At 61.1% G+C, this 14,433-nt stretch overlaps 3 protein-coding genes across 9 annotated transcripts; 1 reads left to right on the top strand and 2 right to left on the bottom strand.

Moving 5' to 3' along the window:
* Positions 1-2,459: 2,459 nt before the first annotated feature.
* On the bottom strand, positions 2,460-6,828 carry Borcs8 (BLOC-1 related complex subunit 8). 3 transcript variants are annotated; one of them, XM_005409618.2, is made up of 4 exons: positions 6,696-6,828; positions 4,064-4,176; positions 3,734-3,798; positions 2,460-3,181 (listed from the first exon to the last, which is right to left on the bottom strand). In XM_005409618.2, the coding sequence occupies exons 1-4, from the start codon at positions 6,730-6,732 to the stop codon at positions 3,067-3,069; spliced, it is 330 nt and encodes a 109-aa protein (XP_005409675.1). In that variant the 5' UTR covers positions 6,733-6,828; the 3' UTR covers positions 2,460-3,066. The 3 variants fall into 3 exon arrangements, with proteins under 3 accessions (XP_005409675.1, XP_005409676.1, XP_013362669.1); XM_005409619.2 differs by having other exon boundaries at positions 2,460-3,139; XM_013507215.1 differs by lacking the exon at positions 6,696-6,828 and adding an exon at positions 6,018-6,111.
* On the top strand, positions 6,529-13,377 carry Rfxank (regulatory factor X-associated ankyrin-containing protein). 5 transcript variants are annotated; one of them, XM_005409621.2, is made up of 9 exons: positions 6,969-7,813; positions 8,288-8,477; positions 10,946-11,026; positions 11,108-11,173; positions 11,335-11,435; positions 11,567-11,692; positions 12,172-12,238; positions 12,432-12,512; positions 13,174-13,377. In XM_005409621.2, the coding sequence occupies exons 2-9, from the start codon at positions 8,294-8,296 to the stop codon at positions 13,230-13,232; spliced, it is 765 nt and encodes a 254-aa protein (XP_005409678.1). In that variant the 5' UTR covers positions 6,969-7,813; positions 8,288-8,293; the 3' UTR covers positions 13,233-13,377. The 5 variants fall into 5 exon arrangements, with proteins under 5 accessions (XP_013362668.1, XP_013362666.1, XP_013362665.1 ...); XM_005409620.2 differs by having other exon boundaries at positions 6,970-7,813; positions 13,166-13,377; XM_013507214.1 differs by lacking the exons at positions 6,969-7,813; positions 13,174-13,377 and adding an exon at positions 6,529-6,600 and having other exon boundaries at positions 12,432-12,907.
* Nr2c2ap (nuclear receptor 2C2-associated protein) lies at positions 12,753-14,433 on the bottom strand (the record flags this gene model as incomplete). Its single annotated transcript, XM_005409691.2, is given in 4 exon segments — positions 12,753-13,544; positions 13,892-13,959; positions 14,032-14,137; positions 14,286-14,433. Coding segments are annotated over 4 exon segments (442 nt in total), but the record flags the coding sequence as incomplete, so codon positions are not given.

Genomic DNA, 14,433 nt, shown 5'->3' with positions numbered 1-14,433 from the left:
CACGGTGCGGGAGCGGACGAGAGCTCCTGCGGCGTAGTGCAGTCCCTTGGAAGTGCGATTCCCCGCGAAGCGGGATCCAGGGTACAGAAGCGGGCGCAGGGCGAAGGCCCCCACCAGCGCGGGGGTCCGTGACGATCCCGTTTAAACCCGGCTCCGGCCAAGGCCTTGCCTCGCGCGCCCCCTGGCGGTGGGCAGAAGCGGGGCGTCCTCCAAGCCGGCAGGGTGAATCAGACTTGCAAATAAGATGCAAATCAGCAGGGACCTCTCAGCTCCCTCCCACACTAGGTGATGGGGTGTGTGACACCCAGGAGTCCCGCTCGGGCCCCTTTTCGAAGGAGAGGACGATTAGCTGCTGGCTGAGGCCCCAGCCAGGAGTTGCAGATGACATGGAGCCGGGGGTGGGGCTCAGGCACCCAGGATTGCCCCCGGTAAGTCACAGCTGTAATCTCAGCCGCCTGAGTCCGGGGCGCAGGCTGGTGTGTCCCACGCTGTGTCACAGAAGGGAGACAGAGGACAGACGCATGGGCAAGGATCACGACGGGTGCCTTCAGACTGGAGGGGACAGGGACAGTGACTGTGAGGCCCCACACCAGTCGGGGCCCCGAATCGGGTGGACCTATGGCTCCCCGCCCCATGAGCCTGAGCAGTGGAGAGGCAGCCGGGTATGGTGGCGAACTCTTATAGTCTCAGCACTTGGGAAGCTGAGGCAGGTGGGTTTCTAAGAGCTCAAGACCCGTCTGGGCTACAGAGTGAGCTCAAGGCCAGCCTCAGCCGCATAGCGAGACCGTGTTCCAAACAGATGAAAACTGTGGAGGCAACAGGGCCGCACAGTGGTCCTCCACGCCGCACCCCCCGGGACAGCAGGGAGAGGTTGCCCAGGTGATGGAGACCTTGACCCCTTCTGCTGAAGCAGGAGGATCGTTTCGAGTTCGAGGCCAGCCTGAACTGCATAGCGAGACCCTGTCTCCAAAGGACAAAAAAGAAAAAAAAAAGGGTAACTTCGAAGGTGTTGGGAGGCAGGGGTTTTGAGCTGGGCAGCACCAGGTAAAGCTGTGTCCAGGGCGCTGCGCAGCGTCCCAGGCGCCCTCCTGGGACCACCAGAAGGCCCCCAAGCAGCCCTCTCCCCCGCCCACGCGGGTTCACACCTGTTTCTCGCAGAGCCCGGGGGAACCTGGGCCTTGTGCACTCCAGGCCCACACTCAACCGCTGACTCCCCCAGCCCGCCCACCGCGACCAGCCAATCGTCGTGACCCAGGAGGTGGGGGGGCTCTGACTGGCCAGACCAGGACCCATGCCCGCCCCTGGGGCAAGGAGGCGGCCTTGCCCTGCACTGGGCGTCCGCCAGGCAGGACACAGGCCAGACAGAGGTGCCAGTGCCCTGCACCCCCTGCAGGAGTCCAGAGAGGGAGAGCACCAGGCCCACACTGCAGGCTGGGCCAGGCCCGGCGGGTCGGTCTGCGCCGAGGCAGTGTATTCCCGTCCGCACTGGGGGCCAAGCTGGGCTGAGGCGGCCGAGGGCTGGCGGTGGCGGCGGCCAGCCTGGGCTGGGCATGTGCTGAGGGCGATCAGGACCACGGTGGAGGCAGCTGCTGGTCCGAGGGACTGAGGGACCCAGTGGGGTGGGAGGGAAGAACCCAGGACACACGTCCACACCCAGGACGACCCTGGCCACGGACGTGAGGGAGGCGGGAGGAGCGCAGCGGAGCGGGCTGGTGGCTGGCGTGCGGCTGGGGCCGGGTGCCGGGGCGTGGGTCCCCGGTGTCCGTGAGCCTGTTTCCTCTCTGGCGACACAGGGCAGGGCTGGGAGCCAGGCAAGCCCCTCACCAACCGCGCACGGTGTCGACAGCCCAGCCACCACCGGGCGGCAAGCAGCCAGGGAGCCGGCGTCTTTTCCCCGCTCAGGCTGAGGAGAGTGGGCCAGGGGCAGGTCCTCAGGGCTGGAACACAACAGAGTCCTGAGGACCCGGTCAGAGGCCAGGGGGCTGCTCTGTGGGGCAGGGTGTGGGTCTGGATCACATCCTGGGCCCCTCAGGGCCCCACTCTAAGCCTTCAGAACATCTGTAAAAATAGGGTTTGGGAGGGCCAGGTGTAGTGATGCACACCTGTAATCCTAGCAACGAGGAGGCTGAGGCAGGAGCATCACCTGGAGACCAGACCAGGCTACAAAGTGAATTAAATAAAAGGGGGCCGGACCCCAAGCAGGGAGTCCTGGCAGGCGGAAGCAAGGTGCCGGGAAGCACCTTGGAAACCAGGAGCTGCTTTTGAGCAAACCGATCAGCCAGAGCCACCCAGAGCCCCCTGCTGCCTGAAAGGGAGGGAGGGCAACCCCCACTGCTGTGCCTGCAGCTACACTGGCTGCCAGCCTTACCACACAGGTCTCCTTCCTAAACGCTGATGCCACGCTCTGTGCTGTGGGCACAGCTTCCCAGGGCGAGAGTCCAGCAGTGACGCACAGCCTGTGTGTGCTCAGATGTGCATTTATTTAATGATAATGAGGGTGGGTGTGGTGGTACACGTCTGTCATTCCAGCACTCGGGAAGCTGAGGCAGGAGGATTGCCGTGAGCTCAAGACCAGCCTGAACTACACTGCAAGACTGGGTCTCGAAAAACCCAAAATAAAGTTATAACGAAGACAGCAAAGGCTGTGGGCCTGGGCTCCGGCATCTCCGCGCAGGGCCCCACCCCCTCCCCGACCCCGGCTCTCCGCAGGCACTCGCCCGGCTGCGTCGCCCCCACGCCCGTGCTGTGGCCTCTGCACCTGCGCTGCCCCAGCACGACGCGGTCACGTGTGTGTCGGCCAGGCCACGCCGCTGGTGTTCGGGTGTCCCCTGCTCCCTGGCAGCCAGGCTGGAGTGCTCCGGGTCCCTCGGCTGCTGCGTCCCCGTGTACCTTCCTGTCCTGGTCACCGCTGTGGCCCCAGCTCTGAAGCTGGCACACGGCAGGACTTGGGCTCTGCGCAGCGCCGATGCCAAAGGACAGGCGGAAGCCACCAGCCGCCCTGTGACGAGGAAGGCGAGGTCTCCGGGGCGGGACGCCGTGGAGCTGGCCGGGCGGGCGGCGCCGGTGCTACCTGTGGCCCTGGGAGGCAGCGTTCATGTGGTCTCGGATGTTGATGGCCTGCTTGAGCAGCCCCTCGACGCTGTGGAAGTAGACGCTGCTGTCCACCAGGTTCTTCACGGCGCTGCGGGAAGCACTCATCAGTGCCCAAGCTGGCCGGGGCCCCCGCCAGGGCTGGGGGAGGTCGCGCAGGGACTGCCTCGGCCTCGGCAAGGGCTCCCGGGAGCACAGCCGATGGTGCGCGGCGCTCACGGCCTCGGCGTGACCTCACTGCGCGGCTGTCCGGGCACTGCACATGCCTCCCGCCACTGGGCACTGCCCAGCGTGCTCTAGCACTGAGCGGCACCCTGGCCCTTAACACACACGTCTTTAACCTCTGAGACGGGGTCTCTCTAAATGTGCCCAGGCTGGCACGGAAACTGTAATCCTCCTGCCTCAGCACCCCAGCCCTGTAACCCAAAGGGTGGCTGCGCACCTCTGCCTGGCTAACAGCTCCCTTTCTGAAGGCAAAGTGGGCCGCTGACAGGCAGCAGGTGCCGACCCGTCACCCCTGGGCCTTGGCTGGGGACAGCAGGGCTGGGCCCACGTGTGAGGCACGGAGCAGCCCCACAGCTCCACTAGGGTGCCATGGGGGCGGGCGCGGGCTCGGGCGCCACAGCAGCCCCGGGGCAGGTACCTGCAGGCGTACTCCACGGTGTAGACGGCGCCCTGGCTCTGCTCCTCCCAGCGCTGCATGTCGGCCTGCGGGGTCAGGCGTGTCCACCGTGAGTGGAAAGGGATCCGCGGCGCTGCTCCCGGCAGGGCCCTACCCCCACGCCTGCCCTCCTGCAGCCCCCTCAGAGGGTGTTGCAAACGGGCCCACACCTTACGGCCCTGTGTGGGCTGCTCCCCTGCTTGGCGCGCCTTCCCCTGGGGTCTTCACCCCATCTCCTTCTTGACAGAGGTGGGTCCTGGGCGCAGGACACCCTGGCGGGAGGGGCGTCTGGGGGGCAAGACCTGGGCTCACCTTGTGCTGGGCCAGCTCGGGCAGGGAGCGGCGCACGTGCTCCTGCAGCCGGTACAGCGCCACGGAGGGCTCGTTGGCCAGGACATAGACGCTCTCGGTGAACTTGTCCGTCACTGGGTCCCCAGGCCGCAGGGAGTGGGCGGAGACAAGAGGGCAGAGCGTCAGACTCTAATCACCCACGCGAGAGCCCAGCGGGGGGGGGGGGGAGGGCATCAGCGCCTCCCGGGGCTGCCACCAGCAGCTGGGCAGGCGGGAGGGGGTCATGGAGGGGCCGCTTGAGAGGGGATTCAGCACAAACTGTGAACTCGTGATCTGTCCCCTCCCAAAGCCACCAGGAGTGGACACTGCTGCTAAGAGCCCCTCAAATTCCCTTCACCCCAGGATACACAGACCCCCTCGGAGAACGTCCAGGGGACCCCGAAGTGTTCACAGCCCTGGCCGGACCACCACTGTGGGGTGAGAACTGTGTCCCGCATGGCCGCAGGCTGTCGTTTCCTTGGGGTTCCCGGCAGGGACAGGCCCAGCTGCCCTGCGGGTTTTCCATCACTCGCCCTCCCTCCCACGCTGCTCCTGCACCAGTCCTCGCCACAAAGCTGACGCTGCCGAAGCGCCGCTGGCCGGCTCTTCCTTCCCTTCCTGGCCCACCGAGCAAATCCTGCTGGTGCCACCTCAAAACGACGCCCAAATCTCAGTGTACCAGCAACCTCCGGCCCAGACCTGGCATCCCTGACCTATGCCAGATGCAGCTCCTCCTGCCTAACCCTAACTGCAAAGGGACGCACCTCCACCAGCCTTCCTTGATTAAACCCTCCAAGGAAGCCAGGTGCATTGCTGCATGCCAGTAATCCTAGCTCTGTGGGAGGCTGAGGCAGAAGGATCGCCATGAGTTTGAGGCCAGCGTGGGATACACAGTGAGTCCAAGGCCAGCCTGAACTACATAGTGAGATCCTGTCTCAAGACAAGTAATAATGAAAACAGCCGAGAGTGGTGGTGCACGCCTGTAATCCCAGCACTCGGGAGGCTGAGGCAGGAGGATCACTGCAAGTTCAAGACCAGCCTGGGCTACATAGTGAGCTCAAGGCCAGCCTGAACAGCATAGTGAGACCCTGTCTCAAAAACGCAAAAAAAAAAAAAAAAAAAAATCAAAAAAACCAAAGAGACCCTGCCTCTAAAAAGACAAAAAAATAAAAAAAAAAAATTTAAAAAAGGAGCTGGGGTGTAGCACGGTGCAAAGACCCTGGGTTCCATCTGCAGTACCACGTTTTCCGGCCAATGCACAGCTCGCTCACTCTTTTCTCGATTGCCATCTGCAGTACCAGAAAAAAAACAACCAAACAGCTCTCCCATGGTTCCCACCAACCAGCAAATAAACTCATCCTTCCTTGCCAGCCATAGCGGCACACGCCTGTATTCCCAGCTACTCAGGAAGCTGAGGCAGGAGGGTCATGAGTTTCAGGGCAGCCTGGACAACTAGAGCCTATCTCAAAATAAAAACGAAAAAGGATGGGGATGTAACTCAGGAGAAAGCCGCTGGCTTGCACCCCTAAGACGCGTGGCTGAAGAACTCAACTTCCAATTTTGTCTCATTTTAATTAAGTCCAATTTAATCACCCATATGTGATCAACAGCTACTCTAATACCGTACAGCTCTGAACACATGGCCACCCCAGGGCCTTGGCGCCTGCGCAGCGACCCCCTCCACACTGGCTGCGTTTCATCCGTCGCGGTTCAAATGTCACCTCCTGGCCAAGGCTCTTCCTGTACCAAGTTACCCAGATGTCCCTCCTCTCCACTCAGGATCTCAGTCCCCTTACATAGCTCTCTTGTGCCTATTACAACTTATCATTCCCAAGTTCACAGGAAAAAGTTTGGATTGACAAGGAGGAGTTTCTCTGAGCCTCGGCTTCCTCATCTGTAAAATCGGAACTCTACACTCTGGCTTGCTGGTGCACACCTGTCATCCCAGCACTCTGGGAGGCTGAGGCAGAAGGGCTGAGAATTCCAGTCCTGCGTGGGCTTTTCAGCAAGAGCCTGTCTTAAAATAAAAAGGGCTGGGGATGTAGCTCGGGGCAAAGGACTCAAGCCCATTAACACCAAAAAAAAAAAAGGAATTTTTTTAATGAGAGGAAATGAAATGTACTCGTCCCAAATAATTAGAAATATCATGGGAAATAAAACAATGCAAATATGTGATTTAAAAATACTTGGACCCATAATGTTAAGTGAAGTCGGGCACACGGGCTTAACCGCCGCGTCACTTATCTTATACGAGAAACCCCATGTATAAATAATCCAAAAACCAAAAGACAGTGGGAAACAGGGAGACATCCTTTGCAAATGGGAAGGGGACCGGGCGCCGGCGCGAGGAGCAGAGTAAACGCTGGGGTGCGCTCTGCCCACGCCCCGAGCCCGCACGGAAACCCCGATCGCCGCTGCTCGCACGAATAAACACAGAAACATAAACAAAGGAAACGCTCCCGCAGGCCGCCGGAAATGCCACCCTCTCCACTGCACCGACGACGGCCCGGAGCTCGGAGGCACGAAGGGTTTCGGGGTGCTCGGGGGGGGGCTAGGGCTCCGACACCGTCCCGCGCGCTCCCGCCCGGCCCGCCTCCCCGCCGGGCCCCGCCACCTTTCTTCCCCTTGAGCTGCATCTCGGGTTCCTCCATGGCGACCGCGGCCCGGCACCCAGGAGGAACCGGAAGTCTCCGGGCTGGGCCCCGCGCCTAAGCTTTCCCCGCCGAAACCCGAGCGCGCACGGCTCCAGTTCCGGAGCCAACTGGCCCGTCCTCCCTGTCCCCCTACCCGCGGGACCCGAGAGGCGCCGGCAGCGAGGAAGGCCGGCGGGCGGGTAAAGCGGGCCGGGGCGCGGCGAGGAGACGCGCGGGGACCGGGAGGAGGCCCAGGCGGGGAGGGGAGGGCGCCGGCCCCGCCCCGCCCCCTTTTCCGAGTGCGGAGGTGTTCAGGGAAGCTGTCGCTGCCCGTTCGGGCTCTGTACACGTTGTTTTTGTTTTTGTTTTGCGGGGTACCGGGAATCGAACTGGGGACCTCGCGCTTGCCAGGCAGGCGCTGCGCCGCTGCGCGCCGTCCCCGACCACCCCACACGCGCTCTCAGGCCCCTCTGCGGCCAGCGAGTGCCTGCACATGCTCGCGAGGCTCTGGAACCCCAGAAAGGACATTGTTGGGGACCGGGCGTCACGCCTACGCCGCCCCTGAGAAATCCGCACCCCTCTTCTACTTTCCTCCGCACCCGGCCCGGGGAAAGCTCCGCCCGCCCGCGCATCATCGGAGCCAATTGGTTCCCTCTGCAAAAACCTGAGGGCGGAGCTGGGGTTGAAGGGGCCGCAGGCGCAATGGAGCCCTCGGAGGGCGCAGGTCCCGCCCACCCTTCCCCATCCACCGCCGGCAGAGAGGAAGTAACGCGCAGGCGCAGCTGCGATAATTAGCTCCCAGCGGAAGCCCCGCCCCTCCCCATGCCTTAAAGGGCCAGAAGCAGTTGCCGCTGCAGGAGTCCTTTCCTACTTTTGAGGGGCGGGGGTGCGCAGGCGCAGTGGGGGAGCGCTGGGGTGGGGGTAGCGGTTGCGTATCAAGTTGCTCTCTGTCCCGGCCAAAGAAGCCAGAGTGCTGGGGGTCGAGTCTGTAGCTAGATCCCAGCTATATCCATTGGAGGAGAAAAGTTTGTGAATTGGGCTCCCAAGTTTTGGGGGACCCGCGCTTGCGCCGCGGGGTGACAGAAGAGGCTCGTGGGAGGTGAGTGACTCTCCTGGATCGGTTTGGGAGGCTCGGGTGGGACTGGAACCCATCACGTCTTTTGTTGCGATCTCACTCACTTGGGGTACCCCCCCAAATAACCACAGGGAAAATTTATTAAGCGCTGCCCCCATTGGAACCCCTGCTATTTTGACGTGATTTGTTTTAGGCTTCATTTCCTCGTTTTGTTGAGGGGCACACTGAGGCTCGGAGAGGTTAGGTCACATGCCCAGGCTCGAAGTCCGTGGGAGGATTCGAATCAGCTGCTCCCAGGCTGGGCTTTGAAGGTTCCCATGTTGCAGGTGCCTCGATAGTCGCTGGGAAGAGCGGGCCTGGTTTTAATTGCCCAGCACCGGCCATGAATCCGAGCCTCAGTTTACCCACCCTCCGCGTGCAAGGCTGGGGACGTAGCTGGTGCCTGGTTTGTAAGAACTGCTGGTAATCATCTTCCCTCACCCCGCGCCGCTCCTGCAGCCCCCCATGGAGCCCACCGGGCCTGCGGAGGAGCTCCCCACCCAGCTGCTCCCTGCCCCAGAACTCAGGGACCCTGAAGACCCTGGCGGCGAAGGCCCGGATGGCTCGGACACCGTGGTCCTCAGCCTCTTTCCCTGCAAGCCCGAGGCCGGGAACCTTGAGGCTGATGCCAGCGCCTCCTCCCTGCAGGGTAAGATCCTCCGCTGTTCTGCGACATGGGACACCCCGCCGCGACAAAACCTGTCTTCAGACCCTGACTTAGGGCCTGTCTTTCTACCCTGAAGGGATCTTTATTTGGGTTTTTGTTTGTTTTTTTACAATTCTGTATATTGGTTTGGTTTTTCTTTTCTGAGACAGAGTCTTGCTATGGAGCCCAGGCTGGCCCCAAACTCATGGAGATCCTCCTGCCTCAGCCTCTTGCGAGATAACAGGCACACACCACCACACCCGGCACAATTTTGTATACTTTTTTTATTGTGGCATGAAATTTACCATTGAACCAGAGCTGCAGTACAGTGCAGTGGTATTTGGCACATTCACAATGTTGTACAACGGTCTCCTCTCTAGTTCCAAGACTTTCCCGTTACTGTGGTAGGAAACCCTGGCCGTGCCCGTTAGCCCCTGACAAGCACTTGTATTTCTCCTGTCCCTGTGGACTCTGGTTGTGATTGCTGTGTATCAGTGGAGTTGTACGCTCTGAGCCTTTTGTCTCTGAATTCTCACTCTGCGTCATGTTCTCCAGGTTCCTGCACACTGTAGGGTGTCAGTGCTTTGACCCTTTTCTTGGCTGAGTAATATTCCATTGTATGGGTGGACCACATTGAAGATTTGTCCAACATGGTAAAAGCGGTCACTGTGGGAAGCTGGGTACCTGGGAAGAAGGGATCATTAATGACAGTCCATCCGTGTTCTGGGGTAGCATGGTGTATCCTCATCCAATTCTTTCTACATTCTGGTAGCCAGAGAGACCACAGCACTCCCTGCCAGAAACTCTTAGGAGCCAGGCTCACAGCTGTAGTCCCAGCTGCTGGGGAGGCTGAAGCAGGAGGATCACAAATTTGAGGCCAGTGTGAGCAACTTAATGTGAGCCTGTCTTTAAAAACCAGAACACGGCTGCACACTCTAGTAATCCCAATTAGCCAGGAGGCTGAGACAGGAGGATTGTAAGTTTGAGGCCAACATAGGCAATTTAATGCAACCCTGACTCAAAATTTAAAAATTGCCAGGCGTGGTGGTGCACACCTGTATCCCAGCACTCGGGAGGCTGAGACAGGAGGATCGTTTTGAGTTTGAGAACTGCATAGCAAGACCGTCTCAAAAAGACAAAAATTTGGGCTGGGGATATAGCTTCCCAGCATAAGTGCTTGCCTGGCAAGCCTGAGATCCTGAGCTTGATTCCAGGTACCAAAAAAGGAAAAAAAAGAAAAGAAAAGAAAAAAGTTAAAATTAAAAATAAAAACTATGTAATTCTAGCACTCTGGGAGACTGAGGTGGGAGGATTGCAAGTTCAAGGGCAGCCTGGACAGTGTAGCAAGACCCTGTCTCAAAAGAAAAACACGTAAGGCCTGCGATGCCCCACGATCCCAGCACTCCAAGGGCAGATGCGGGAGCATCTCCGGAGTTCCAGGCCAGCCTGGGCTATGTAGTAAGACACTGTCTCCTGCTGGTATTAACTGTGGTGACAGGTCCCAAGAAAGAGGCGCCCGCGGATGAGTAAAGGAAAGTAGAAGAGAAACGAGAGCTAGAAGTCTGGGGTCAGGGGGCCCACAGCCTCTGGGACTGCGGCCGCCCCGATCACCCAGCTCCGTCGCCTTTCATTAGAACCCAGACGTAACTCAGACCCACAAGAGTAATTCAGTATCCCTTTCCCTTCCTGCCTCTCAGCGGATGGTGACCATCCTCAGGAGCCTCCCACGCCCCGCACCACGGGCACTCAGCACGGCCGGGAATCATAAGCCGACCATCAGTAGTCAGTTTATTAGCAATCACAGTCCTTCCCCACAGCCTCCAAAAAACCAGAGATGAGGGTTTCTCTTTGACTGTCACCCTCACGTGCAGTTCGCTGTCACTGCAGGAATCGCGCCTGCCATTCCCTGCTCAGCGTGCTCTTCCATACTCTCCCTAGCGGCAGCCTCTGCGGCTTGACAGAGTCAGAATTCCTGTCCCTTCAGAGCCACGGCCCATCAGCTTGTCTCGGTTGCCCTTTCTTTCTACATCTTATCTCTTCGGAACATGTATCTTATCTCTTCGGCCCTGAGGCTCCCCCCTTGTTTTTTATTCTGTGGTGCTAGGGGTTAACCCCCAGGCCTTTGCACTGAGCCTGCATCCTCAGCCCATTTTTCGGTTTTATTTTGAGACAGGATCTCCCTGAGCCATTAAGTTGGCCAGGCTGGGTTCAAATTTTGTCTTCCTGCCTCAGCCTCCCGGGGCACCAGGATGGCAGGTGTGACTGCGGTGCCCAGCTCTGGAGCCTGATTCTCACTCGGCCATGTGCCCTGGGCTCCCGGCATGTGCAGACATCTGGTCCCCAGGCACAGGGAGTAGAGATGAACCGGGGTGTGCCGGGGGCGGCATGAGGGACGGGTGGAGCCTCCAGGGTCTGTCAGGGAGCCCCTGTGACGTCCCAAGGGGAAGCTGAGGCACACCCACCTCCCGCAGGCAGCTCACTGAAGCACTCCACGACCCTCACCAACCGGCAGCGGGGGAACGAGGTCTCAGCCCTGCCCGCCACCCTGGACTGTGAGTAGCGGGGTGGGAGGGGGTAAACTGAGGCATGGGGAAGTGATGGGATGGGTCAAGACCCTGTCCCTCTGTCCCCAGCACTGTCCATTCACCAGCTCGCGGCCCAGGGGGAATTGAGCCAGCTAAAGGAGCACCTGCGGAAAGGTGCGTGGCACACGTGTGCCCTGGCGTGTGCATGCGGGTGCTGATGGGACCTGGGGGCGCCACCCGAGAGCCTGCGTCTGCCCAGGCCCTGCCTGGTCCCCACTCGGGTGACACGGGACAGCAGGCAGGGCCACAGGCCAGTGACACCCCCCCCCCGCCAGGTGACAACCTCATCAACAAGCCTGACGAGCGCGGCTTCACCCCGCTCATCTGGGCCGCCGCCTTCGGCGAGATCGAGACCGTCCGCTTCCTCCTGGACTGGGTGCGTCCCGCGGGGGCCGTGGAGGGCAGGGGCCATGCTCCCGCCGGTGCCTCACCTGAGATGCAGGGCTGCCCTGCCAGGAGACCCCCTAGCCCCCCGGGGGTCCCCGTCACCACTTGCTCTGCCCCCAGGGCGCAGACCCCCATGTCCTCGCCAAGGAGCGGGAGAGCGCCCTGTCCCTGGCCAGCATGGGCGGCTACACGGACATCGTGGGGCTGCTGCTCGAACGTGACGTGGACATCAACATCTACGACTGGGTGAGGCGCCCCGTCCCAGACCCCTCCTTGCCCGCAGGCCCCCGTGACTGCCCTCAGGCATCGCTGGGGCACCTGCCAGGGTGCTGGGGGAGCAAGTCAAGCTTGTCCTCCTCACCTGATCGAGCTCCTAGTCTGGAGGAGACGGAACATAACAGGCAGCTGAAAAACAGCGAATAGTGCTGTGATGGTGGGCACACTGGCAGCTGTGAGAGCACAGAGGAAGCCAAAGGAGGCCAGGAAGGGCTTCCTGGAGGAGGTGGCATCTATGCAGAGACACAAGGAAAAAGATGGTGGGGCTGGGGATGTAGCTCAGCGGCATAAGTGCCTGCCTGGCAAGCGCAAGGTCGTGAGTTCCATCCTGATACTGCAAAAAAAAAAAAAAAGAAGAAGAAAGATGGGCCAGGTGATGAGCAGAGGAAGGGGAACGAGGCACTGCGAGGACGGCGGTGAGCGCTGGCTCCTCTGCTCTCGCCCCACAGAACGGAGGGACTCCACTGCTGTATGCCGTGCGCGGGAACCACGTGAAGTGTGTGGAGGCCTTGCTGGGTGAGTCGGGCCCCCAGCCCCAGCTCGCCTTGGGGGAGCCCCGGGTTTAGGCCTGCGTAGTCACTCACTACTTCGTTTGGGAGCTCGATCTGGGGGCCGGCAGCAATCGGGCCCGAGTCCCAGGGGTGCAGGGAACCTGTGGTCAGATACGAGGGGTCCCCAGCCCCACCCCAGCACCTGCTCTGCCTTGCAGCCCGCGGCGCAGATCTCACCACGGAGGCCGACTCCGGCTACACCCCGATGGACCTCGCCGTGGCCCTGGGATACCGGAAAGGTGGGTGGCCGGGGCACCACGGGAGGGGCCAAGGGGCATGCGGGTGCAGCACGGCCCCTCCCACCAGGTGCTGGCAGGGAGCAGTCGGCTCTGCTGTGTGCCCGGCTGGGCTCCCCTGCCTGGCTTGGAGCACCGTCCCATCCTAGGACAGTCACAGGGCACTGAGAGCCCCAGCTGGCCCACGCGTGGCCCTGTGTGCTAGTCCATCTCTGTTGCTACAGAAAGGCACCCAGAACTGTGTGAGTTACAAAGAAAAGAGGTTTATTTTCATGGTTGTAGGGACTGGGAAGTCCAAGTTCAAAAGACTGGTGGGCCTATGTGGAAGGCACAAAACATAAGGGGCATCCTGCTTTAAAACAGCTGCTTTTAGCCTGCCATGGTGGCGCACAATCTCAGGAAGCTGAGGCAGGAGGATCTCTAAGTTTGAAGGCAGCCTGGGCTCCATAGTGAGTTCAAGGCCAGCCTGAACTACATAGTGAGCCCCTGTCTCAAAAAAACAAACAAAGCAGCATTTGTACAAACTTCCAGGAGGTGAGGTTGGTGGGGCCCCAGGTGTACAGGGGGTCCCTGTGTCCCAGCCGGAGGGTGTGGCTCAGGCTGGGCCGCAGCCCCTCAGTTTCCGGTCCCTCTCACGCTGTCTCTCCTTGCCCCAGTGCAACAGGTGATGGAGAACCACATCCTGAAGCTCTTCCAGAGCAGCCTGGGGCCCGCAGGCCCTGAGTGAGGGCGCCGGCTGGGACTCAGACACTCAGGGAATGGAACGGCTGGCCGGGCTCAGGGGCACCAGACCTGGCTTCCAAGGCAGCTCCTGGACAGGTGGGGGAAGGGACCCTCCCAAGAGGAACCAATAAATGCCTGCGCAGAACTCGTGTGCTTCCGAGGGCTCCCTGGAAGAGGCAGCCAGCAGGGGCCTCACACTGCCTTGTCCCCCAGGACCCGCAGGTGGTAGATGACCACGCGGCCAAAGAAGTCCGTGGCACCCTCAAATGTCACCTTCAGCTGGTCCACCTCGGCAGGCGGCACGGAGAAGGTGTGAACACGGGCAGTCAAGGCAAACAGTGCCTCTGTGTCCCTCCTGAAGGTCCCCACCTGCCCAGACCCGGCACACGGGTCACCATCAGCACTGTTTTCTACATGGAAGCCTAGCGGCCAGTTGTTCAAGGACATTTCCAGGTTCCCGGTAGGGTCCAAGCGGCCTAAAGCTTTCAGAGGCTTCAGCTGGGCGAGGTGACTGCGCACCTGTCATCCCAGCCGAGGCAGGAGGATCACCCAAGGGTTTGAGACCAGCCTGGGCTACACAGCAAGACCCTGTTCTCCAACAAAACCAGAGCTTTAGGGGCACAGATGGCCCACCCCGCCCCACAGCCCGGGCAGGATATCTGGAGGGAGTTGTCGTCCTTGGGGTAGAAGTCCACAATCTTGCTAAGCGCCTCGCCCCGCTGCGAACCTGCAGCAGAGAGGGGTCCACAGTGCACCCAGGGGCCCCCTCCCGGCTCCCGCTCCCGGGGATCCCCAGTACCTTCCAGGCGCCCCCGCTGGCTGGAGAAGCCCCCCTGGAACTGGATCTGCAGCTGGGAGACACACACCCGCTGGGGAAACTCGAGCGTCACCCACTGGGAGGGGCCCTGGAGGGAGATGGGGAAACTGAGGCCCGCGCTCGCTCCCGCATCGGAGCCCGGGGAAAGGAAGGGAATTCCGCCCAGTCCTCCCGCAGGCCGTGGCTCCCCCAAGCCCTGAACCTGCGCCCCCACGGGGGCCCCGGAAGGAGCGCACCTGGTCCGAGTTCCAGCACGTCTCCTCGTCCTGGTCGAACAGGTGCTTCTTCCCAAACTGCCGGGAGTTGCGATTCAGCACCGAGCTCACCCTGCGGGCCCGGGGCGAGGCGAGCGGGCGCTGAGAGCGGCGCCCCAGCCACCGGCCC

The sequence above is a fragment of the Chinchilla lanigera genome, unplaced genomic scaffold (genome assembly GCF_000276665.1).
Source record: "Chinchilla lanigera isolate Chin_1 unplaced genomic scaffold, ChiLan1.0 scaffold00123, whole genome shotgun sequence".
NCBI lineage: Eukaryota > Metazoa > Chordata > Mammalia > Rodentia > Chinchillidae > Chinchilla > Chinchilla lanigera.
The sequence above is the reverse complement of the archived record's forward strand: the minus strand, read 5'-3'. Positions and strand labels throughout refer to the sequence as shown.

Coding starts and splice junctions, on each gene's coding strand:
- Borcs8 (XM_005409618.2), bottom strand. CDS start 6,732: ATGGAGGAACCCGAGATGCAGCTCAAGGGGAAGAAAG. Junction 4,177..6,695: donor GCAGCTCAAGGGGAAGAAAG/GTGGCGGGGCCC, acceptor CTGGGGACCCAG/TGACGGACAAGTTCACCGAG. Junction 3,182..3,733: donor ACCGTGGAGTACGCCTGCAG/GTACCTGCCCCG, acceptor TGCTTCCCGCAG/CGCCGTGAAGAACCTGGTGG.
- Rfxank (XM_013507214.1), top strand. CDS start 8,294: ATGGAGCCCACCGGGCCTGCGGAGGAGCTCCCCACCCAGCTGCTCCCT. Junction 11,027..11,107: donor CCTGCCCGCCACCCTGGACT/GTGAGTAGCGGG, acceptor CTCTGTCCCCAG/CACTGTCCATTCACCAGCTC. Junction 11,436..11,566: donor TCCGCTTCCTCCTGGACTGG/GTGCGTCCCGCG, acceptor CTCTGCCCCCAG/GGCGCAGACCCCCATGTCCT.